The following is a 25,334-nucleotide window of genomic DNA, read 5'->3' as shown; positions in this document are numbered from 1 at the left end:
AGAGCAGGTGGTCATAATGCAGGGTCTGCAGTCATTGCGCTGTGGACCGCTCGAGGCAGAGACTCTGTGGTGGGGGCCATCCCGCGCAGCAGCGACCTGCCCTCTGCCCACCAGATGCGTACCCCCGCCCACCCCAGCCGTGATAAGAGAAGTGCCCGCTGTTCCCTGGGTGGTAGAATCACCCTGGACTGAAAAATTAAATTTGTCAGACTCGAGGGAACCTGGAACCAAGAGAAGTTAATGGGTGGGGGGATTGTTGGGAGAAAGCAGACCCGAGCTGGCTGTCAAAAGACAAGGGGATGAGAATTGCCCGAGGCTATGTTCCTGGGGGTGGAGGTGGGCAGAGGACAGGAGAAAGGGGGACGCTTTTAGAAAGCAGGGGACTGCAAAGGGTGGTCTAGGCACCCAAATGACATTTCTCCGCTGGCGCGGGCGGTATATAAAAATAAGGGGTTACAGCTCACTGATCTGACTGGCGTGTGAGGCAGGTCACAGCCACTCGGTACAGATTTCAACAGGCAAGCAAACAGAACCAGACAGGATGAGAATGACTCATGGTCTACCAGCACACGCTGTAGGCCGAGCGCTATCTTCTGTCAAGGATGTTCATTTCATCCCCTCAGCCCCTCGAGGAGGCAGGTGGTGTTATTATTCCTGTTTTACAGCCAGAGAAGCTGAGGCCTGGAAAGGATGAATCACCTCCAAAAGTCTCAACCAGTACATGGCAGAGTCCCGGACTTACCCCGCCGTCCGGATGCTAAGCCCGTGCTCGCAGCCATGGCCCAGGGCAGGGTTGGTCCAGGCAGTTTCCCGGGTTCTGGCATTCTCACCAAGAGGCAAGATGGAACCCAGGTGGACAAGCAGAGGTTGAAAGGAATAAATAAATAAATAAATAAAAAACCTCTACCTTAGTTTACAAAAACGTCAGGAATGTGTTGGAAGAGTCAAATAGACGCTCAGACTGTAGAGAAAAGCAAGGGAAGAGGAGTCGAATGGACAGCTCGGATCCGTCAGCCTAGGAGTCAGGATGAGGGGTGGAAGGTGAACCCTGGAGCCGGAGCTTTGAGCAGGATAGAGAGGGGAGGCCTGGGCTTGGGAGAGCGTGGCGGGCAGGCCACAAATGGGCACAGGTGGGTCCCAGCTGAGCTGAGGCAGAGTTTGGACTCTGCTGGTGAAGCAAGCCAGAGGTAGGGGTAACCAGAAGGGAAGGTTGGGGGAGACAGAGGTGGGCATGGAGCCGAGGCCGGGCCTGTAGGGGGGGACGCGGGTGCAGTGGGACACTCCATTAGACAGGCCACGTGGTGGAAAGGCCGCAAGCGGGAGGAGGCAGTCTGGACCCTGGCAGCTCTGTTCATGGCTGTGATCTGGCTCTTTGCTCAGCCCTCCAACCTGGGGGGTGGGGGAGGGCTGTCCCCTTGAACCTGTCTCTTGGGTCATTGGAACAGTTGAATGAGATGTTGTATACATGAGGCCTAGTACGGATCCACACGTGTGTGCGTGCTAAGTCACTTCAGTCGTGTCTGATTCTTTGTCACCCCACGGACTATGGCCCACCAGGCTCCTCTGTCCATGGGGATTCTCCAGGCAGGAATACTGGAGTGGGTTGCCATGCCCTCCTCCAGGGGATCTTCCCAACCCAGGGATTGAGCCCACTTGTCTTATGTATCTAGCATTGACAGGCAGGTTCTTTTTTTTTTTAATGTTTTTAATTGAAGGAGAAGACTCTTGAGAGTCCCTTGGACTGCAAGGAGATCCAGCCAGTCCATCCTAAAGGAAATCAGTCTTGAATATTCATTGGAAGGACTGATGCTGAAGCTGAAACTCCAGTAGTTAGGTCACTAGATGCAACAAACTGACTCATTGGAAAAGACCCTGATCCTGGGAAAGATTGAAGGCAGGAGGAGAAGGGGACAGACAGAGGATGAGGTGGTTGAATGGCATCACCCACTTGATGGACATGAGTTTGAGCAAGCTCTGGGGGTTGGTGATGGATGGGGAAGCCTGGCATGCCTGCAAACCATGGGATTGCAGAGTTGGACACTGAGCAACTGAACTGAACTGAATTGCTTTACAGAATTTTGTGGTTTTCTGTCTTACATCAACAAGAATCAGCCATAGGTACAGGGTGATTTTTTACGGCCGAGCCACCAGTGAAGCCCACACACAGCCCGCAGAGGGAGGTGCCCTAAGGATGATGTCAGCTGGAGGGGGACAAGCCCGAGGGCACCATCAAGTGGCGGTAACGGGAGGAAGCTCTGGTGGGAACAGCGGCTCCGGGGGAGAACCATGGCGCTGTTGGAGTTTGCAGGTGCCGTTCTGATGGGAGAGGAAAGAAACTTGGCTTCTGCCATGTTGGGATTTTTTCTCCCATGGGTCATCCAGTCCATAACGGTCTTTATCTAAGTGGACAGAAATTGAGCTTCAGGGCTGATGTTCATGCTTGGGAGAGGTACCTGGTGGGGTGGTTATGTGCGGTGTTGTGTTAGGTTGAAGAATGAGATCAAAGCGGATTTTTATTCCAGGGGCAGGACTGCGGTTGTTCTCATTTGCGAATTTAGTTCTAAAAAGAACTTCAGCCTCCAGACCCTTCAATGGGCTTGTGGTGCCTCTTGTGAGCGGGGCACGTCCCTGTCTGCAGTCTTCCTAATTTCATTCCCTCGCCACTGAAAAACAGCGTGAATGGCAGATGACTCTGAGAGCTGGCAGACAGAAGAGCTGAAGGCCATGCCCCAGCATGAGGCCTCATGCCCTGCAGACCTGGGCAGAGTATCAGGGAATGCCCTCCCCACTGACACCTAAAAATAAATATAGAGATTTTTCACTGATTTCCAAAGAATCTTTTTAAAAAAACTTTTTTTGCCACACCACATATCCTGTGGGATCTTAGTTGCCAGACCAGGGATTGAACCCACACCCCCTACGTTGGGAGCGTGGACTCAACTACTAGACCTCCAAGGAAGTCCCTCCAATGAATGTTTAAACTGCCTCTAAACCAGCACTGTCCAATGGAACTATACTGTGAGCTGCAAAAGCAAGCCTACAGGTGTCATTTAAAATTCTCTGGTAGCCACTTTATAAAGTGGTAAAAAGAAACAGGTGTGATTAATTTTAGCAATATATTCTATTTCAGTCAATTCTTCACCGCATTATCATATGAACTGGTAATCAACATTTAGAAGGCATTGAGATATTTTACTTTCACACTAAATCTTCCAAATCAAGGGTGTGTTTTACATATCTCGGTGAGATGAGCCACACTTTTAGTGCCCGAGAGCCACAGTGGCAGAGGCCACCGTGCTGGAGAACAGAGGCCCACACTCCCCAGCTGCAGCTGCCTTTCCAGAAACAGGCTGGGGATTAACTCTGAGTTTGGTGACATCAGCGTCACCCTGGCTCCCATCTGACTGATGCCTGTGTACGGGAGTGCAGGTTTGTGGTTCATTTCCCACCTCATCTAGTTTGCATCACCAGAGGGAAATGGTGTCAGAGCCATCCATCTCCCCAGAGCGCCCCAGATGGGCCGTTTAGTGACAGGGGCGGCCCATCCAGGTCGTTACCAACTCCAGAGAAAAACAAACTAGTAACTTCAGTGCCAAAATGGAACGCAAGCTTGTGAGAAGGAGAAATTCCTAATATAAGAAAGGCAACAGCCCATCAATAAAGAAAGATTGTTTTCAGCCCAAAGCAACGAAAGACACAGAATTGTGTCTTTGGTTTCATTTCTCCTGCCTGAGATCTTCCTTTCAGGTCCTTGTGATTCCATTTTTCCACTCGACGGGGTGCACAGGGCGGTTCTAGGGGAGTCAATACTAAAATAATAATTACTGGTTTGACATTTAACAAAAATCACCAAGAAAACTTTGGGAGTATAAAACAATATAACAGAGCGCAAAGCATGTGGAATGGGGATTTCTCTTCCCCGAGGGAGGCTCGTTTTTCTTTCCTGGCCGAAGGCAGGGAGGGAGGAGGAGCTGGCTGGAAGACAAGACATCTGGAAATGTGACCTGCGGAGAGGGAGAGGGCGGCTGGGGCCCCCGCCCTCCGGAGCCTGGGTTCCCCTCCAGCTCTCAGCAAGAAAGCAGAGGCAGCCCTTCTGATTGGAATCATACTTCAGAGTCACTGCCGCTCAAAACACACAGTGTGACGAGTGAGAGCTTCCCAGGGCTTCCCATAAAGCCCTCCTGAGATAAAAGCCGTGAACAACTGCTCTTCCGGGCTGATAAACGGCTGTTGGTTTTCTTTCATCAATATTTGAATACCTGTTTGCACAGTTGAGCAATTACGGATGCAGAGAGGCTGATGGTGATCACAGAAGCGGATCTCAGAGGTGATTCACGGGACGCACTTGGCCGTCAGGAGCGACCAGCAGGGTTCAGCCCCGGCCCCGGGCTGCCTGGCCACCGCCTGAAGCCGAGACGCCCGTGGGGTCGGTGCGGAGCGGTTAGCTGGCCGCCTCTCCCCTCGGATGCCCTCTCCTCTTGGTAGAAAAGTGCTGTCGTGTTCCACGTACGCGTCTCACTTCTCCAAGTGTGTGTGCTCAGCGGCTCAGTCCTGTCCAACTGTTTACGACCCCATGGACTGTCGCCCACAGGCTTCTCTGTCCGTGGAATTTTCCAGGCAGGAATACTGGTGTGGGTTGCCATGTCCTCCTCCAGGGGATCTTCCCAACCCAGGGATCGAACCCGTGTCTCCTGGGTCTCCTGTCTTAGCAGGTGGATTCTTTACCACCAGCACCACCTGGGAAGCCCCTCTCAATTCTCAAAGTACTATTCAGATCACTAATTTCACTGTTCTGTGTTCCCTCATTTCAAGCCCCAGGTCCTTCTCACATGAGTACTATTTTGAAGGCTACCAGTTATACAAGTTTTTACCCGGAAAGGAGTAGGGAAGAAAAGTTTTTAAAGGCCTGGAATTCATAGAAGGAGCGTTAGGAGGTGTCTTTCCTCATTGTTAAAGGTTTTAGAGATGAATGTGAGAACAAAATGAACAAAATAACAAGATGATAGAAGGAATCCAATCTGAAAGGAAATTGAAATTAGGGTTAGGGTTAGGGTTTATGGAACTTCAGGGAGCAGAATTTAAACCTCATATATGAAAAATAAATATGGGGATACTCACTATAGAGTTATTTATAACAGTGTAAAGAATTAGGCTTCCCTGGTGGCTCAGTGGTAAAGAATCCACCTGCCAATGCAGGAAACTCGGGTTCAGTCCCTGGGTTGGGAAGATCCCCTGGAGAAGGAAATGGCAACCCACCCCAGTACTCTTGCCTGGAAAATCCCAAGGACAGAGAAACCTGGCAGGCTACAGTCCATGCGGTCACAAAGAGTTGGACATGACTAAGTGACTAAACAACAAAAACATTAGGAGCTTAAATGTACAACAGTAACAAAATGGATAAATGAATTGTTGTATGCTTCTGTGATGGTTGTTATGAAGGAAGTCATTAAAACACTAATTTCAAAAATATATAATGACTTTGAAAATGATCTCAATACAATGTAAAATTAAGATAAACAAAATATAAAATTGTATGTCCTGTGTAATGTTAATATGTACGTAAGCATAACAGAATGATTGGTAAGAAATATAAACAGCAGTTTTTGCAGTTGGATTGACCACAATTTTTTTTTTTTTAAGATATTTACCTTTAGTTTGGATTAGACTATTTTAACCCACTCCAGTGTTCTTGCCTGGAGAATCCCAGGGACAGGGGAGCCTGGTGGGCTGCTGTGTATGGGGTCGCACAGAGTCAGACACGACTGAAGTGACTTAACAGCAGCAGACTATTTTATTTTTTCTATTTTTTTATTTTTGGCCTTTCTGTGTGGCATGCAGGATGTTTATTCTCCGACCAGAGATTGAACCCAGGCCACCTGCGTTGGGAGCTCAGAGTCTTAACTATGGACCACCAAGGAAGTCCCCCTTTTTCTTTTCTTGGCCACATCAAGCAACTTGTGGGATCTTGTTCCCTGTCAGGGATTGAACCCGGGCCCTTGGTAATGAGAGCACAGAGTCCTAATCAATGGACAGCCAGGGAATTCCGAATTCCCAAAAATTATCTTAAATTTTCATTTTTTTCTTCATGTATTTCTGATATTCAAAATTCTCTATGATGAGCATATATTACTTTCATAATCAGAAAAAAAAAAGTAAACGTCATTACATAAACTCTAGCTGGTGTCGTTGCAACTAGTATTTACTATACTCGTTGACTGACCTTGGCACATCACACACGGTGGGAGAGGGGAGTCTGAGCTGCTCTCTGTCACCCTGAGTCTGCAGAACCCCCTGGGTGACTCACCTAAACTGCTCGTTAAAATGCAGATTCCCAGGCCTCCTCCTGAGCCCACAGATCAGAGCATCTAGGAGATTATGGCCTGGGGGTCTGCTTCTAGCGCATCCCCCGGGCGAGTCTTTGACACAGTAATGCTTGAGGCCCGCTGTCTTTGCATGCTGGCGTGCCAAGTCACTGTAGTCATGTCCGATTCTTTGTGATTCTATGGACTGTAGCCCTCCAGGCTCCTCTGTCCATGGGATTCTCCAGGCAAGAACATTGGAGCAGGTTGTCATTTCCTTCTCCAGGGGATCTTCCTGACTCAGGGATCGAACCCAGCTCTCCCGCATTGCAGGCAGACACTTTACCATCTGAGCTACCTGGGAAGATGCAAACAAGATGGAAGCGGGGGTTGGACCTGCCTCCACCCAGCAGGGACTGCCTGTCCAGCCTGTCCAGGATGGGGTGCTGGGGGAGCCGGAGACTCAGCCTGGGGCTCCTGTGGTCCAGGCGTGCAGGGACTGGTATGGGCAGCAAATGGGGGCGGGTGATTGTCCACCACCCGTCACCCCCTCTGTTTCAAAAGCAAGCAGGGCCTCTGAAAGCCAAACTTCTGGGCTCTTCCAGTTTGTGGGGCTGCATTACAATTCTGGGACTTTTCTAGGAGCCTGAATAAAATTGAAACACAAGGCACTCTGGTCAACTAAGGGGCTCCAGGTATGCAGCCACCCTGAGGGTCCCTTCCGAGCAGCTGTGTCCCAGGGAGGAGTCTTTAGTGTCCAGGTCAGCTTGAGGGTGCAGAACAGACCGGGCTGCCATGCTTCCCTCTGGGACCGTCAGGGCCCCGGCAGAAATGAAATTGGGCTGAACCTCGAAGAATTTCTCTGTCCTGTTTTTTTCCCAATTGACAAAAGAATTAAGAAAGTCCTACCCTGCTGACCAGATAATTAAAAAAATATATCAAGCATCACATTCTTGAGAGTTAAAACTGTTGTTTGGCTATGGTCTCAGTTGGCGTCTGCATAGTATTAGGAAATGGGGGCAGGGCTTCCCTTGGATAATCAGAGGCAAAAGGCATTACAAGTCAGATTCCAACTCACTCTTCATGCCAGCCAAGCTGGGGACCTGACCGAGTCACGTGATGTGCCAGAGGGAGGGAAAAAACCATCATCACTGTGTGGTTGGAAGATCGTAAATGTCTAGAAACTGTCTTTTATGGGGTGCATGCGTATTTTTAAAATAATATATACAAACTGGTTTATTACATACTAATCTTTAGAACTGGTTGCTGAATTCCCTTCTTGTCCAGTCCAGTCCAAAAGATGTTCAGTGAGCTGTTAGGTTTCACTGCAAATCACGTTGTAAGCTTCAGAAAGAAGACTAAGAAAAATGGCATTGTTGGTTTTATTTTTGTCAAAATCTAGACTCTGCTGCTGTCAACTGCAATGTGCTTACTCATAAATAATTTACCTGAATTCTGTTCCACACACACATTTTTATTTCACGGTGCTTATAGTCTGTGGTGCTTATAGTTGGCTTCCCCGGTGGCTCAGCAGTAAAGAAACTGCCTGACATGCAGGAGACACAGGTTTGATCCCTGGGTCAGGAAGATCCCCTGGAGGAGGGCGTGGAAACTCACTCCAGTATTCTTGCCTGGAGGATTCCACGGACAGAGAAACCTGGTCGGCTACATAGTCCATAGGGTCACAGAGAGTCAGACACGACTGAAGTGACTTAGCACGCACACATGCATAGTCCTTTATTAAAGTCATGCTGAGCACCAGTAAGGGCAGACAAAGTCACTCCTGCCAATCTTAGGGCAAAGGTAGATGCAACTCTTCTTGCCTGATTTCCCATGGCCTTGATCGTTTTTCAGACCTGGCGCTGGAGAACTCAGAGGTTTAGGCCTTTGGGGACTGCTGTGGGCCCATCATGGTGAGCATGAGATGCTAGAGATCGGTGGGCGAGCTCTTGGTGCTGCTATTTTTAGTAAAGGAATCACATCACGTCCTCAGAGATGCAACCTTGAGTAAGAGGATTTGAATAATTTATTTTAATCGCGATAAGTGGAAAGATGGTGAATTGAGGTTATTGGTTTAATGGTCATCCAGATGAACAAGCATTTATTAAGTGCTTACCTGCCTTCAACCCATTTACCATCTGCTTGTGGGACTAAAGCAGAAATACAAGAAATGAGTTCACGGAGAACACAGGCAAGTTATTTAGCGTTATTCAAACTTAGTCACATGCATATGGAAAAGCAGAAAGCAAAGTGGAATCAGAGTTGGGGAACATGAGCCCTATACCTCAGAACAGTTAGGAAACTCACTGGTCATCTCTCCAGTCCCCTGTTATACAGACCGGAGTAACCTGGGAAACTTAAGTCACTCCGTGATGGCAGGGCGTGGAAAAGGTAACTTGGTCTCTCGACTCCCAGGAAAAAGCACTTTCCCCCTTGCTTCCTCATGGCGCAAATCTGGACAGTTATTTTGGCAGCTGAAAGAATGCTCTGCCCAGTAGCATGAGATAAATGTTATGCTGAGATAATCTATGTTAAGTAAGTGAGGTAATTTTGTGACTTGGCCCCATGTCGTAGTCTGCGGCTGCCAGAGGATCAGAAGGAGAATTAAAATTCTATGAGCTACACATGGCCCCCGATGAGTCAAATAACCTCCTTCTACAGAGTTTCAGGAATGAGAAAAAAAAAAAAAAATCTCACAACCCATCTTTAGAAGAGGTAGAGAGGACATCTTTTTAAAATTACTGAATAAATTTATGAATTCATAACTTTTTCAAAGCAGCAGATACGTCCATTGACATCTCATTTTATGACACATAGGAAACCAAAGTCTTCTGGACCGCTTTACAAATGTTCTATGTCTCTTTCCAAACTCTGTTTTAAAAGTAGCATTTTTTGTTCTTCACAAAGTAATATATGTTGATTGTGGAAACCTTGATAAGCACAAAAGGAGAAATAGATTTTGACATAGATTTAAATGTATTTCATTCATCCTACGAATCGCGTATATCCATGGCTAAGATTTGATATATCCTAGTTTTGTTTCTCTGAGTAATATATTTTTACACAAACGTGGGCTCACATTGTGCATTACTATTTTGAAACAAATCTTTTTCTCCCTCTTAATGTGCTGTGAACCGTTCGCCTCCATCTATAATGGGTGTATAGTAGTCCATTGTATGATCCTATGCCATAATTCTTTTAACCAATGTCCTCTATTGACATTTAAGTTGTTCTCAGTTTTTAATAATAAAAAGCAGTGATGCAATCAATATTCCTGAAAGTTTCCCTTAGGTCAAAAGGCCTAAGAGTGCTGGGCCAAAGGATATATTACATTGTTAAGGTTTTGAGATATGTAGCCAACTTATTCCTCAGGAGGTAATATTAATTTATATTCACACAAAAAATAATGGGATGTCTGTTCTCCTTTCTTTCGGAAATGCTAAATGTTATCATTTAAAACTAATTTCTGGGTGCTTGTCTGGCTGGTTGCTGGTTAAGACTCTAGCCCTGGGGCCCAGGTTCAATGCCTGGTCAGGGAGCTAGATCTCTCCTGCCTCGACTAAAGAGCCCACATGAGGCAAAGATCAGTAAGACCCGGCGTAAATTAAAATAAATGAAACCAAACTTTTACTTCATTTCTTTGAAACTGGGAGGAGCAAACCACAAACTTCTTAAATGTATTTACTGCCCCTTTTCCATCTTTGTGTGTGTGTGTGTTGCCTGTTCATCCTTTTTGCCCATTTTTTTAATTGGAATATTTGCCTTTTTCCTAATCATTTGCCAGAGCTCTTTAAAGATTCTACCCTTTGTTACATATGAAAACAAATGTTTGTACTTTATAATTTACATTTTGTGGAGTTTTTGACACACAGATTTTAAAACTTTAATCAGAACATCTTTTCCTTATGTATGCTACCTTGTCATATATTTAGAAAGGGTTTCCCCAACCTCCAAATCTCAAGTTTGCGTATGTTTTTCTACTTCTTGTATCTTTTTATTTTTTTACATTTAAATCCTTGGTATAAGATTTGAGGTATGGTTCCAACATTAGATTTTTTTTCCCGCTAAAAGATTGTTTTTTTCCTAATTCCATTTATTGGATAATCCATGCTTAACCCTACTGTTTTGAAATTCTATATCAGATACAGAATCTCATAGAATTTGCACCTATTTGGGAATGCTCTATTTTTTTTTTTTCAGTGTTTCATCCCCCCCCTCCAGGACAATTATTTCCCCTCATAATTTTACTTTTGTAAATATTGTCACCTGTGTATTCTTCCAGATGGAACTTAGAATCATTTTTTTCCAGGTTGTCAAAATTCCCCCAAATTATATTGAGACTTTGCTTAACAGTGTAATAGATACATAAAGTCAGCTAGGCAGAGAATGTCTCTCCATGTTTTTAAAAATCTTCTTCAAGTCTCTATATTTGTTTTATAGTTCTCTTCATGAGACCTCCCTACTATTTTGGGGGGTTAGGTTTATTCCTAGAATTTTGTGACTGTTTTTTCTGTTGTAAATAGGATTCTATCCCCCTTATAGCTTCCAAATAATTGTTGCTAATATGATATATTCTAAACCTTCTGGAATGTGTTGATAGATAGATAGGTTATAATAGTCAACTTATTCAAGATTCTTATTCATTTTAACCATCCTGTGTTGACTAAAAAGAATAGAGTATATGATCATAGTGGATGAGCACTTTTTATTAAAGTATAGTATATTTATAAATAGTATCCACTAGTTCTGTACTTCTATCCTTAATTTTCTTTTCCTCAGTGCTAAAGATAAAATCTTATTATTGTACAGAATGAGACATAAGCTGGTTCTTGCAGCCTTGCTACTGTCCTCGTATTAATGCCCTTCAAATTTCAATAAAAGCTGGTCATATTTTCCTGGTGATAATGGTGACGCATTGCCCTGCCCTCGCATGATTTCTAGTGCCCTGTTTTTACCTTTGTTCTCATCTCCTTGTCTTATAATATTGCAAACACTGACAACTCAAATTGATCTCTATCATTGTACAATATTTAGTAGCTTCTGACAATGCAGAAACTGTGCCCCATGGAGTAGAAACACACACAAATATTTCTCGCTCTGGCCTTCGATAGAATTGATTTTCATTTATGCAGCACAGCAGTTTTCTGTGTGTGTTCAGAGAACTTTGACCAAATTTGCGGGAAATTAAAACTTTGCAAGGACAAAGCCATCTTTATTTTGTTTTGTTTAAGGGTAAGCCTTTGCCATCCATGCGGGAAAAGAAACAGTATGGCCAAAAAAAGATAGTCATTAATTTTCATTTTGCTTTGAGCATGTTTTGAATTAACTCAGTTTAAAAAGATCATAGCTACTAAGCACTTTATTTTTCTCCTTTCTTTAATTGTGCTAATTAGTGATGTGTGTGTGTGTGTGTGTGTGTGTGTACACACGTAGATAGATTAAGAGATAATTCTGCCCTATAGGATCTGGACAGACCATCCCAAAAAGAAATTTTGATAATTATCAACATTTGACAGTTCAAGGTCTTTCCATGGACTACAATGCCCTTGAACTACAGGCACCCAAATCGTCATAGTTTCAATGTGGAGAAACTAAGGGTTATTTTCTCCATTGGGTCAAAAAAAAAAAAAAAAGATTCTTCATCAGAGCCATTCAGTGTTCCTATTTTCAGGGATGTATGCTTTCAGAACTATCTTTAAGAATACTAGATTTATACTCGTGGAATTATTTTCGCAGTAGGATGAAGGCTAATGTTTGCCATTGCACAGTCACAAAGTTCCGCCTCATAGCCATCTCCTGAACTGCAGGAGAGCACACACATCGGGACTAAACCTCCCCTTGAATGCAGTTTAATTTAATGGGCCTTCCTTACCTGAACTTGACTTCCACTCCAGACCACAGCTACTATCTCTCCTGGTATTTTTCTATCTGTGCCTCCTGGAACCACAACACAAGACAAGTAGGTTGAGAATCACTGCTCTGGGTGATCTTGATCATCAGCCAAGTTTAAGATCTATCATTAAAAGTTATTTGGTTTTTGTTTGGTTTTTGTTTTTAATATTTATTTATTTGGCTGTCCTGGGTCTTGGTTGCAGCACACAGGATCTTGGATCGTTGCTGTGGCATGCTGCATCAATTGCAGCATGGGGAATCTAGTTCCCTGACCAGGGATCAAACCTGGTCCCAGCATTGGCAGCCTGGAGTCTTAGCCCCTGGAGCGCCAGGGCAGGACCAAAAGGTATTTGTTTGTGCGCTTAAATTATTAAAAATCCACACTCTGGGTTTATGTACCCTCCCTAGAATATGAGCCACAAAAGGACAGAGGAATGATCTTATTCATACCATATCCACAGCACCTGGGAGACTATTTAGCATATAGCAAGTACCGATTACATATTCAAATGAGCGAATAAATAAAACCAGCACTTAGGAGCACCTGAAGCTCATTCTTTGAGGCTGCTCTTTCTGTTTTCTATTAAGTAGACAGAAAAGGGTTGCTTTGCCCAATTCTCTACAAATACTTCTATTGTGTTTTTCTCAATCTTTTGTTAAAGCCCTAAGTAGTCAAGTTCTCATGGGGCTAAGAAGTGCCTGTTAAAGTTCTCATCTGACAAACGTGCTTTCCTTGACAAAGTTCTCCCCGAAAGGAGATCCAGCCCACAAGCCTTCTGACGACCAAGTCTAGAAGAAGCCCCATTCCTATGTGGTTTCTAAGTGCGATTACCTCCTGCAGCTCAAATCCGCGTGCAGGGAAGGCAAGGTTAAGCCCGAGCCTCTTTATGAAATGTGGGTTCGCCCTTTACACTCCTCATCCCCCCCTTCTTCACCTGTCAGAGCTCACAATGTAAGCATTCCCACCACTTCTGACTTCTCACTTTATGCAGGTGAGGGGCTTGGCATCCCTCCCTCTCAGAGCCGGAGAGCATGGCTCCTGCCCTGTTCACTTCTGATCGCTGAGGACTTCCTAGGCAGCCATGGTCCCCGCAGCCAGCCTTGCTGGCCCTGCTGTGCTCCTGAAGGCGGGACCACCAGAGCGGGTTTGAGCCTCAGTGGAATAAAGTTGGTACCCAGCACCACCATCACCCGCGCCTCCAGCAGGCAGGCCAGTCTCGTTTTTGGAAGATGCTGGGTCCCCTTGCAGCTCCCCATCCCCAGGAATTTGTCATAGGTACCCTCATCCCTGCTTGGGGATTCTTCTCTAGATCTCTGCATCTTTAGATGACTCTTCTCCATTTGAGGGCAAGTCTGTGGTCTCTTGTGGTGGCCAGCCCCAGGCCCTTGCCATCTCTGTGCACGTGGGCATGATGGTTAATCCCTCTCACCAGCCGGCAATCTGGTTTGTTTCCAGGGCTCTCGGTGCAGCCCCAAGGGAGTGCAGTTGCTTCCCGCTCCACCCTGGCATCCACTCGTCTCTCACAGCGTCACCCTCTTTTTCCTAAGGTTCCCACCAGCTCCCGCCTCTTGCATCTCATGTCCTCTGCTGGAGTGCCACACGACACATCGGCTGCCTGCCCCACAGACCGGGGGTGTCCTCGGATGGCAGGAGAGCCAAGCACCCTGGGGAGAGCCTGGGCTTCCTCTCCAGCATCTTTGCAGTGCTGATGCTCAGCCAGTCCCCCAGTATTCAGGTTTTCCTAAGAGCGGATGACACACGCTAAGGGATGCAGCCACACTGTGCGCTCCTTCCATCCACTGGGCACTCCTTGCTTTTAAACATAGGAGTGAGCCCCTCAAGGCTCAGCCCTTGGCCCTCTCGCCTTCTGACACCTTCTGACATTACCTTCTTCCCCGTGTCACTGTGGGACGTTTATCTCTAGCCTCGGCCCTTCCTCTGAGGTCCCATTCTGTATACACACCTGCCCATGTGGTGATTCCTCCCACTTAACACCAGAAGGTGATCTCCCATCCCCGCTGCACCTTCCCCCAAACCCTGAAGCTCATCCTGGTCACTCGTTTACCACATCCGTTAATAATGGATGTTCAGTTCAGTTCAGTCACTCAGGTCATGTCCGACTCTTTGCAACCCCATGGACTGCAGCATGCCAGGCTTCCCTGTCCATCACCAACTCCCGGAGCTTACAACATGTCCATCAAATCGGTGATGCCATCCAGCCATCTCATCCTCTGTCATTCCCTTCTCCTCCTGCCTTCAATCTTTCCCAGCATCAGGGTCTTTTCTAATGAGTCAGTTCTTTGCATCAGGTGGCCAAAGTATTGGAGCGTCAGCTTCAGCATCAGTCCTTCCAATGAATAGTCAGGGCTGATTTCCTTTAGGATTGACTGGTTTGATCTTGCAAGGAGATAACTGATGTTACCATTTCAATATTTCTGGAATCTATTTATTTCTCTCCATCATTACAGCACCACCATGTTGCAGACTGATTTCATCTCTAGCTTGTATTTCAAATCCCTTCTAACTGGTCCTAAATCCATCTTACTTCTCCCTCCCCCAACCCAATCCATCTTTGAAACTGCAGTCAGTGTGATATTTTTAATTCCTACACAGCATAGAACTCTTCTTGGCTTCTATGTTAGGGTTCTCTGTCTGGAGAAGAAGCACCAACAGGAGCTATAGATAACAGGAGTTATAGAAAAATAAAGCCATAGATTTATTTTTAAGGAGTTGGCTCATGCATTTGTGAGGGCTGGCAACTTTGAAATTTGTTGGGTAAGCTGAAAAGCCGGGCAAGAGTTGTTGTAGTCTTGAGTCCAATTTACTCTGGGCAGCAGGCTGGAAACCCAGAGGAGGTTTCTTACATTGCAGTCTCGAGGAGAATTTCTTCTGCATTGGGGAACCTCAGTCTTTGTTCTTAAGGCCTGCAACTGATTGGCTGGGGCCCACCCCCATTAGGGCGGGTAATCCGCTTTACTTGAAGTCTACCGATTTAAATGCTCATCTCACCTAACAATACCTGCGAAGCGGCACCTAGACTGGTGTTTGATGAACATCTGGGCACAGAGCTTGGCCAAGCTGACATGAAACTAACAGTCAAGCTTCCTTTCGCATCTAGGCTGAAGGCCAGCACCCCAAACCTGACTACACGGCTCTGTGTCATCTAGCCCCGGCCTCCTCCCCCCGAAACGGCCCCCTGTTCACTCTGATCCTGGTCACACTGGCCTCCCTTGGGCTCCGGACATACCACCTGCCTCCTGTCCCAGGACTAGAACCCCTGTTGCTCCCTCACCGGAAATGCCCTGCTCCCCACTCCCGGCACGCGCGCATACTCACACACACCCCGAACACAAGCAAGTATCTGAACACACGTTGCCTAGGGAAGCCCAGCTCAGTGGTCCTTCAGATCCTGGTTCCAATGCCACCTCTTCCGGGAAGAGGCCCCACACCAGGCAGCCTTCCCTGCTACTCTGAATGCATGACGAGCATTCAGTCATGTGATTATAATTCATATCTGTCTCCCCCACTAGACTGCAAACTCTCTGTAGGCAGGGAACAGGTCTCCTTGACGGTCTGTGTTGCCCGCCAGGTGCCGCCAACTCTGGTGGGTGCTGAGAGTGTTGTGAACACTTTGGGATGCGTACCTGGCCTTGGATGTCACGTGTCTTCCATTCCTTGCAGGACTCATTCCTACGACGCAGGGCCTGCCCTTGCCTCTGGCCCCCCACGTCGGCTTCCCTTGTTCTCTTGGTCTGGCTTTGCAGACATGCTCTGCTCCTCCTCGGGATGAGTCCCCCTAAGGAGGGGACACCCCCTGACTGCCCATCCTGTGGTCCAGCTTTGAAACTCTGCCTGGCTGAGCCTCACCTCAGGCATCAGCTTCAGTCCTTGAAGACAAATGTTTAAGACAAAGTGACTTACAAAGCTTTTATTTTTTTAAAAAACTTCTTATTTTGTGTTGGGGTATAGCCAATTAACCACGTTGTGGTAGTTTCAGGTGAATAGTGAAGGGACTCAGCCATACCTATTCATGTATCCGTTCTCCCCCAAGCCCCCCTCCCATCCAGTTTGGACTTGGCAAAGCTTTTAACTGGAGGAAGAGGACTGTCACCCTCCATGAACCCTCATACGCATTTTTGTATTTAAATATTTGTGGAAGCAAAGATGCTGCCATCCAAAATACTTGTGAAAAAAAGTCCACATTTTTACTCTCTCGAGTGGAAACCTAACCAACTATTTGTAGACAGACCAGCATTTCCCCTGCCTTTTCTCCCAAGCACTTAAAATAATAGAGGTTGACTAGTCTGACATTGCCGTTGTTAATATCTTTCTGTAAACTTGGAAGTTTACAAACTGTTAGCTAAGAGATTGCTTTAAATGGCTCTAAAAATAGCCATTTTGTGATAGATCAACCATTCCAAGGTTGGATAGTTTGTGACCCAGATGCTTCAGAGTCAATGAAATGAGCCTTATGAAAACTGCGGATTCGTTAGATCCGACAGCTGTCCTCCAGCACGTACAATCGGGATAGTCATGGAGGCTTGGGCATGACGCAAATCATATAGTTCCTGTGACTGTATCCTAATGCAGAGATGCTTGATCTTCATTCTTTCCGGTCTGGAAGACAGGTTGTCAGCTAGTGAATGGTCTGTAAAACACCCGTACATCAGGGTATGACACTGTTCTGCATCTTTTTGATAAAGGAAAAGAATCTTCATCTACTTTTTTTTTTGCAAATTGGGTTGTTTTTTTTTTTTCCTGTATGCATTTTTAAAAAGTGGAGTTTCAAGGACTTCCCTGGTGATCCAGTGGTTAAGTTTCCATGCTTCCATTGTAGGAGGCTTGGGTTCAATCCCTGGTCGGGGAATTAGATCCCACATGCTGCACAGTGTGGGCCAAAAAAACAAAGGTGGAGTTGCATTACTTTTCATGGTGCATACTTTTCAGCGACTTTTAAAGCTCATCCATTTCCCCCCTGAATTTGGGGCGGGATTAAATCAGACGGCAGACAAATGGGTCTCTTGGTGTGTTAGCACTCTGATTCCTCCCAAGAAAAGATGGCTTGCTTTTTGGAGAGTGGCTTTGAAATAGGCATATATTAACAACTTACTTAAGACCTCTGGAAGCCCAGAATCTCTCTGTGAGTGAAAAACTTAGTAAGCAGGCCATTTTGTTTCCCTGAACACATCAGCCTCCCATCCCCTCTCCCCAATTCTCCTAATTCTTTGCTCGTAGGCTGACTGCAGGTTAATACTAGACAGATATTCTGTGACTGTTTCTGCCCCTGTGCCAACAACTCCCAGCCATTTGGAGGGGTGGTGGGGGCAAGGACTTTATGAAGCGGAAGACCGTTTCAGTCTTTTAAGTTTTTTTTCAAAACGCTAGTGTCTAAAAATGTCCTTGAAAAATACTGACTCATATAAACTTGCAGAACTGTTAGAGGCTTTTCCCCCCAAAATTCTAGTGTTCTTTACCCGTTAGCTATTGCAGACTTTGACTGTTCATTTTTTTTTTCATTTATTTTTATTAGTTGGAGGCTAATTACTTCACAACATTGCAGTGGGTTTTGACATACATTGACATGAATCAGCCATGGAGTTACATGTATTCCCCATTCCGATCCCCTCTCCCACCTCCCTCTCCACCCGATTCCTCTGGGTCTTCCCAGTGCACCAGGCCCGAGCACTCGTCTCATGCATCCCACCTGGGCTGGTGATCTGTATGACTGTTCATTTTCAACAGCTGCACTGTAAACCACAAAGAGCAGGTCTAAGAAGCAGAGGCACCACTGTGGTCAACAGTAAAAGCCAAAACCCAAACCACAGAGTAACTGAGGATTAGAACGGGAACACCCCCTCTGGGCCCTGAGATGTAGCCCTGGGTGTCTGTCATCCTTCCAGCTGAGGAGCAGGTCATGACCGGCCACTGATGCCAGTCGGAATGTTCAAGGGGTGTGTCTTTTGTCCTCAGGTGGGTGTTGGAAGCCTTGGGTTTCAAGGCTCCATTATCCCATCTGCCCTTTATTTGGGCACACTAGAAAGCCATTGGTCTGGGGCAACAGTTGAATGTATTATGTGAAAGAAACAATTTGGGGATTGTACCCTGAGATACACTGAGAAGAACTAAAGAGTCTCTTGATGAAAGTGAAAGAGGAGAGTGGAAAAGCTGGCTTAAAACTCAACATTCAGAGAACTAAGATCATAGCATCCGGTCCCATCACTTCATTGCAAATAGATGGGGAAAGAATGGAAACAGTGACAGATTTTATTTTCTTGGACTCCAAAATCACTGCAGATGGTGACTGCAGCCATGAAATTAAAAGACACTTGCTCCTTGGAAGAAAAGCTATGGCCAACCTAGACAGCATGTTAAAAAGCAGAGACGTTATTTTGCCAACAAAGGTCTGTCTAGTCAAAGCTATGGTCTTCCCAGTAGTCATGCATGGATGAGAGAGTTGGACTATAAAGAAAGCTGAGCGCCGAAAAATTGATGCTTTTGAACTGTGGTGTTGGAGAAGACTCTTGAGAATCCCTTGGACTGCAAGGAGATCCAACAAGTCCATCCTAAAGGGAATCAGTCCTGAATATTCATTGGAAGGACTGGTGTTGAAGCTGAAACTCCAATACTTTGGCCACCTGATGTGAAGAGCTGACTCATTGGAAAAGACCCTGATGCTGGGAAAGATTGAAGGCAGGAGGGGAAGGGGACGACAGAGGATGAGATGGTTGGATGGCATCACTGACTCGATGGACATGAGTTTGAGTAAACTCTGGGAGTTGGTGATGGACAGGGAAGCCTGGTGTGCTGCAGTCCATGGAGTCACAAAGAGTCGGACATGACTGGGTGACTTGACTGAACTGAACTGAACTGAGATACACAGCTATCCATATTGCCTGCCCCTTCCAGGTGACGATGACTAAATGGGTCTCTGGACCAGCAAAAGGTATAAGGAGGACATGTAAAGGGGCTTCTCTGGTGGTCCACTTGTTAAGAATCTGCCTGGCAATGCAGGGATATGGGTTCAGTCCCTGGCTGGGGAACTATGATCCCACATGCCTTGGAGAAACTAGAGAGATTCTACGTGCCACAATTAAGACCTGAAGCAATCAAATGCTTTCAGAAAGAGAGAGAGAGGACCAGTAAAGAGGAGTAACAGCCTCAAAAGGACCATGAGAGAGGAGCTCCTGGGGCGGGGCGAGTTCCCAAGCTTGTGTGACTCTGACTGGTGGGCGGGCGTGCAGGCCCGGGGACACCGATCCCATGCTTCCCAGCATCCTTCCTCCAGACCAGCCAGGACAACCGGCCTTCCTTTCAGCAGGCAGTTCTTGGGGACCTACTGTATGCTGGACCCTCTGCAGGACAGTGGGAACACGAAAGCAGTCAGGGCTCGTCCCCCTCCCGGCACCACATCTGGGGGAAGACTCGGAGATAAACCCTCGTGGTCACCACCCCAGTAGAGGGTCTCCCCTCGGGCCTGCAAGCCTCTCCAGCTGTTACGTTCCTGCAACATCCCCAGCTGCCAGCACTGGGCTGGCAGCTTCGAGCACGACATAGATCTGCTGGCTGGATAAACACACAGTCAAGTGCAATGAGAGCCCAAGGAAGCGAGTGCCCTCAGCGCGTTTGCACAGGAGAAGCTTGAAGTGGACCGTCTAGGATGAGGCACATCCAGAGTTCAGGACGGCCCGAGCAGAGAAGAGATGCTGAGAGCCTGAACAGCGAGGCCTGTTCCGGGGCCCAAGGAGGCCAGAGCCCTGGACTCGGGTGAGATTGTGCAGCAAGAAGAGAAGGACCAGCCCACACAGACGACCTTGGTTCGTCACCAGAGGCCGGGGCTGGGCGGGGGCGGGGGGGGGGGTCTCCATCGCCCGATGTGCACTTAGGAAGCAGGCTCTGAAGGCTGGGAGGGCAGCAGACCAGAGGTGGCGGGGGACCCACGGCTCATCAAACAGTCCAGCAGGACCCCTTGCTCACTGCTCTTCACGCGTCATCTCTGTTGTTTATGGGTCCTTCATTGCCTCTGGTGCGGTATTTTGCATATATTAAATAGGGAATCATTTATAAAGGTAAATCATTCAGCTTCCCAGGTGATGCTAGTGAAGAATCCGCCTGCCAATACAGCAGATGTGAGAAATGCAGGTTCCATCCCTGGATCGGGAAAATCCCCCTGGAGAAAGGAATGGCAACCCACTCCAGTGTTCTTGCCTGGAGAATCCCATGGACAGAGGAGCCTGGAGGGCTACAGTCCATGGGGTCGCAGAGTCAGACACGACTATAGAGACAGCACACTCGCTATTAAAACTAGGCTTTTTTTAGGAGTCATTCTAGTGTGAATAAGTTTGTCATCCCTGCTTCTTAAAATATTTTTCTTGGCAAAACAGTTTTTAAACTTTTCTGGTTAAAGTAACACAAGTGTTATTGATTGGGTTATTGTTACTTTTAAACCTCTATCAACTCAGAGGGATGGGATGGGGAGGGAGGTGGGAGGGGGTGTTCAGGATGGAGAACACATGTACACCCATGGAGGATTCAAGTCAATGTATGGCAAAACCAATACAATATTGTAAAGTAAAATAAATAAACAAATAAATTTTTAAAAAAAAGACCTCTATCTGACTCTCTGGTTTTCCTAGTTTTTCTAGTTTTCCATGTTTGCAAGAGCTAAAGAGATACAGTAGATTTCACAGCTGACATAAGGCTAGTGAGGCAAAGTCATAATTAATTTAGACCTCAGTGGCATTCCATTGGCACTGGAAGAGCTCTGACCTTATCTTCGATTATGTTCAAAGCCAGTTATTTTTACCCTGTTGCTCTAGGAAGTACACTTTGTTTTCTCATCACAGAATCAGTTGGGATGCCACCCTCTTCCCAGTATCCACGCTTTGGAAGCTGGTGCTTCTCTGGTGCCTGCTGAACTCATTGTCATCTCATGGGGCAGACACCTGGGGTACCAGGCAGGTGGGGGATATGCCAGGAGAGGGTGTCCTGCCTGGCAAGATCACCCAGAGTTCTTGATTTATAATAACAGTCCCTCTGTTTCATTATTCCAAGTAGAATGACTGTCCTCAGTGAAGAGGTAAAGTAGAAGGGCTGTTCCTCACTCTCTCCCTGTCCCTGCTTCGTGCCATTTACCCATTCACTGTAAGAATTAAAAAAATTTTTGTTAAGATTTGTCTAAGATTCGAAGAGATCAAGGAGATCAAGCCAGTCAGTCCTAAAGGACTGATTATTCATTGGAAGGATTGATGCTGAAGCTGCAATAATTTGGCTGCCTGATTTGAGGCACTGACTCATTGGAAAAGACCCTGATGCTGGGAAAGATTGAAGGCAGGAGGAGAAGGGGACAACAGAGGATGAGATGGTTGGATGGCATCACTGACTTGATAGACATGAGTTTGAGTAATCTCTGGGAGTTGGTGATGGACAGGGAGGTCTGGCATGCTGCAGTCCAAGGGGTCGAAAAGAATCGGACACGACTGAGCGACTGAACTGAACTGAAGATGGAAAGAGCATGATAAGGTCTTGGAGAGTTAGGAGAGGGGGATAAAAAAAAGATTGCGGTAAATGGGGCACCTCCTGAAACCATGACTTGTGAATTCTGTGAATGAGAGCAGCCTGGAGGCCCCGAGGGTGCCGCTCTGCAGAGACCATTGGCTGTTCCAGGTCACCAGGTTCTCTGTGTGAAAACGCTTGGGGGGCTGACTGTGCTGTGTGAAGCGGCCCCCTCCTGCCCCCAAAGTTTTCCTAGGTTTCTGTGTTCTGTAAGTGCAGGCTTCTACCATGTACATGAATCTGCTGCTGCTGCTGCTGCTGCTAAGTCGCTTCAGTCGTGTCCGACTCTGTGCGACCCCACAGATGGCAGCCCACCAGGCTCCCCCATCCCTGGGATTCTCCAGGCAAGAACACTGGAGTGGGTTGCCATTTCCTTCTCCGTACGTGAGTGTACAGGCGTACAAAACAAAGAGGCACGTGAGGTTAAGAGGCGCATGTGATGTGTGGATGGGCAGTGTTTACAGGCATCCAGGGGCTAGGTTCTCAAACTTGAAGGTGTGTGACACCCTCCGCCCTGGCAGGGAGGGGGCACGGTGACCTCAGTAACTATGGGCAGGACTGAGAGAGAGTTCACTTCTCTGACAAGCTCTCAGACAGTGGGGATACTGCGTGGACTGCAGTGACCAAGGCCCTGGAATGATGGTTCTCAGCTTTGGCTGCAAATTTCCATACACGAGGAGCTCTTGAAACTTCTGATGGCAGGCTGCACCCCTCCAAGGACATGAGAATATATATATATATATCTGGGTTGGTAGCATCAGTAGTTTTGAAAGCTCTCCATGCAATTCCTGCCCAAGTTGAGTTTGTGGGGTGGGGGTTGGGGGAAAGCTGAGTGGATCATGGGACTCCTTCCCATCACTTTGGAAATTTACCAAAAGTATGTTGCAGCTGTCACTGTCTGACAGTGTCTGAGTTAAATGAACAGCTACCTTTAGTGTTTCCATCTCTGTTGTTGAAGAACACTGTGAAGTTTCCCAAGATTCCCTCCACCCACCAGGCTCTGCTCCACCTGTTTAAAAGCCGTAGAGTCTCAGCTGAAGCCCTCACAGGTATACTCACTCTTCTCTATTGACCCGTGGCCTCCTGTTTCCACTGCTAGCTGCCCTCAATTCTTTATGGCTGTGAGGGGTTTAGATGAGAAGACTGTTTTATCTTCCTGCGGAGCAGGGGTTCTCAACCCTACAGCACATTACAGTCACCAGGGGCACTTCTGATTTATTGGATCTGGGGCAGGTCCCTGTGCTAGCAGAGTTTGAGAAGTTCCCTGGGTGATTCTCATGTGAACTCGGGGAGGAGAGCCAGGATATAAGATTAGAATAAACTTCAAAAAAATAGTATTTTCTTCAACATTTTGAAAATTGGTTTTAAAAAAATTAAAGATGCTGGTGAGACAATAGACTATAGAAATTATTATTTTTTAATGTACACTTAATGATTTAGTTGGGACTTCCCAAGTGGCGCTCAGTAGTAAAGAACTTGCCTGCCAATGCAGGAGATGCATGAGATGTGAGTTCAATCCCTGAGTCGGGAAGGTCCCCGCGGGGAGGGCATGGCGACCCACTCCAGTATTCTTGCCTGGAGAATCCCATGGACAGAGGAGCCTGGCGGGCTGTGGTCCATGAGGTCGCAAAGAGCTCGAGACTTAGGAACTGAAAGCGTGTTAGTCGCTCAGTCGTGTCTGACTTCTTGTGACCCCATGGACTGTAGCCCACCAGGCACCTCTGTCCATGGGATTCTCCAGGCAAGAATACTGGAGTGGGTTGCCATTTCCTTCTCCAGGGAAGGGACTGAACACCGCTAATTTGGACAACGCTAACTGGGGAGGATTTTTTTGCACATGTAACAGTATGGCCCAGTGAGGCAGTCACAGGGGCGGCCCTCTAGGGCATAGTCATTCTGGGCTCCACCGTTTGTGTCTCCAAGGTGACCTGGGATGGAGCGCGGCAAGGGTGGGTGTGGCTCAGGGGAGGCGCCCATTGGCTGGGCAGGGCCACGTGTGCGGCACCCCATTGGCCAGAGCTCAGTCACATGGTTTCCCCCACGTACCTGGACTCCTAATTGCAGTCCCAAGCTCCGAAGGAGCGGAGAGGCCAGCGCTCTGTGTCTTACCGCATTTGTGTGTCCGGGGTCAGGTGCCTGTGGGCCTTGCACTTGGAAATGCAGACTCCAGGCCGCCTGGGAGCAGGATCCTGCAGAGTTCCTGTGCTGTGTTAAGAGCCTGTGCTCTTTTTTTTTCTTTTCTCCACAGATATCGCAAACGGCACCAGTTCAGGGGGGTACCGCCCACCTCCCAGAACCAAAGAAGTCATCATCAATGGCCAGACTGTGAAACTTAAATATTGTTTCACCTGCAAGATTTTCCGGCCCCCTCGTGCCTCTCACTGCAGCCTTTGCGATAACTGCGTAGGTGAGTCAAAGTCAAAATTGCCTCTGTTCCACCTTTAAGGCTTGTGCTAAAATGTCTGCAGCTGATGGAGTAGCCTGATTTCCTTTGACCAGACCTTGTGCTCAAAGAGAGCCAGCATGCGTGTCTCTTTAATCCTTCAAAACTAGGCAACTGGGTAATAGATATTTCAGTCCTGTTGCCTCTGATCTGATCAACGGTCTGCCACTGATCCCCTTCACCAAGCCTAGAGTCACTGGATCTCTTTTTTTTCTTTTTACATCCTGCAACACATCCCTAGAACAGCACAGTGCCCCGGGTCTTCTCCTTCCAGGAATACTCACCAGAGTGGGGGTTCTAGTTCCTTGGAGGTTCCAGATCAGCAGACACTTGAAATAAAACCATGACACCTGTAGACCCTCCACTGCCGGAGGAGCTGGCCACGTGTGTAGCTGGATTCTCCCAGCTCTTCAGAAGGCATGCTGCTTGGGGAGCTGGAGGCCATGGAAGCCCAAGGAGAGGAAAAGGGGGAAAGGCCCAGAGACTGCTGGACCCACAGTTAGGTGGTTACTCTTCCCAGAGACCACCAAGATCTGCCCTCGCTGTCAGCTTGCTTCCTCCAGGACAGGCTAGGAAACAGGCAGAGGAATCACAGTGGAGCGCAGAGGGTCCCAGCTGTAAGGCTTAGCCTTGATGTTCGGTTGCCAGCACCGCAGCACAGGATTTCTGCCTCTATATGGGTCCCAGCCCCTGGGAGTTACTTGGCAAGCTCATCCCATCACACTGAGAGATGTTACCCACACTTGCAGACCGTTACTCTGCCCCGGGATGGAGCGTCTCAGAGATGAGTTTGGCAAGGAGATGGTGGAAGCCCCAAGTGACAGGAAGGATAATGAGAAAGGGACCACGGCTTTGCCACATGGGGGAAGACCCACATGTCTTCAGTCCCATAGTCTGCCTGTAACAGAAATAACCAGGGACTTTCCTGGGAAAACAGGCATGGAAATCCTGTTAACCTCACACCAAAAGACAGAACATCTCAGAACAAACCTTGTTCCCCTTAGTAACACATAAGTGATTGCTAACATTTTCCAAGCCTATTAGAATTTGTGGTCTTGATTCTTCTTCAGAAAAAAAAAAAATTATATAATGTGTTTCCTGCTGTGCAAAGCTGTTTTGTTTATTGGTCTGAAATTTACTTTATCCT

The 25,334-nt window shown here is 47.1% G+C and overlaps 1 protein-coding gene across 2 annotated transcripts in view; it reads left to right on the top strand.

Moving 5' to 3' along the window:
- ZDHHC14 (zinc finger DHHC-type palmitoyltransferase 14) overlaps positions 1–25,334 on the top strand; it is a 279,591-nt gene that overhangs the window by 175,245 nt on the left and 79,012 nt on the right. For both annotated transcript variants that reach the window (XM_065931061.1, XM_065931062.1), the window contains one exon: positions 23,993–24,151. In XM_065931061.1, the coding sequence (XP_065787133.1) occupies positions 23,993–24,151 (159 nt within the window). The remainder of the gene's footprint in view (positions 1–23,992; positions 24,152–25,334) is intronic.

The sequence above is a fragment of the Muntiacus reevesi genome, chromosome 3 (assembly GCF_963930625.1).
Source record: "Muntiacus reevesi chromosome 3, mMunRee1.1, whole genome shotgun sequence".
Classification (NCBI taxonomy): Eukaryota; Metazoa; Chordata; class Mammalia; order Artiodactyla; family Cervidae; genus Muntiacus; species Muntiacus reevesi.
This window is presented reverse-complemented; position numbering and strand designations above follow the sequence as displayed.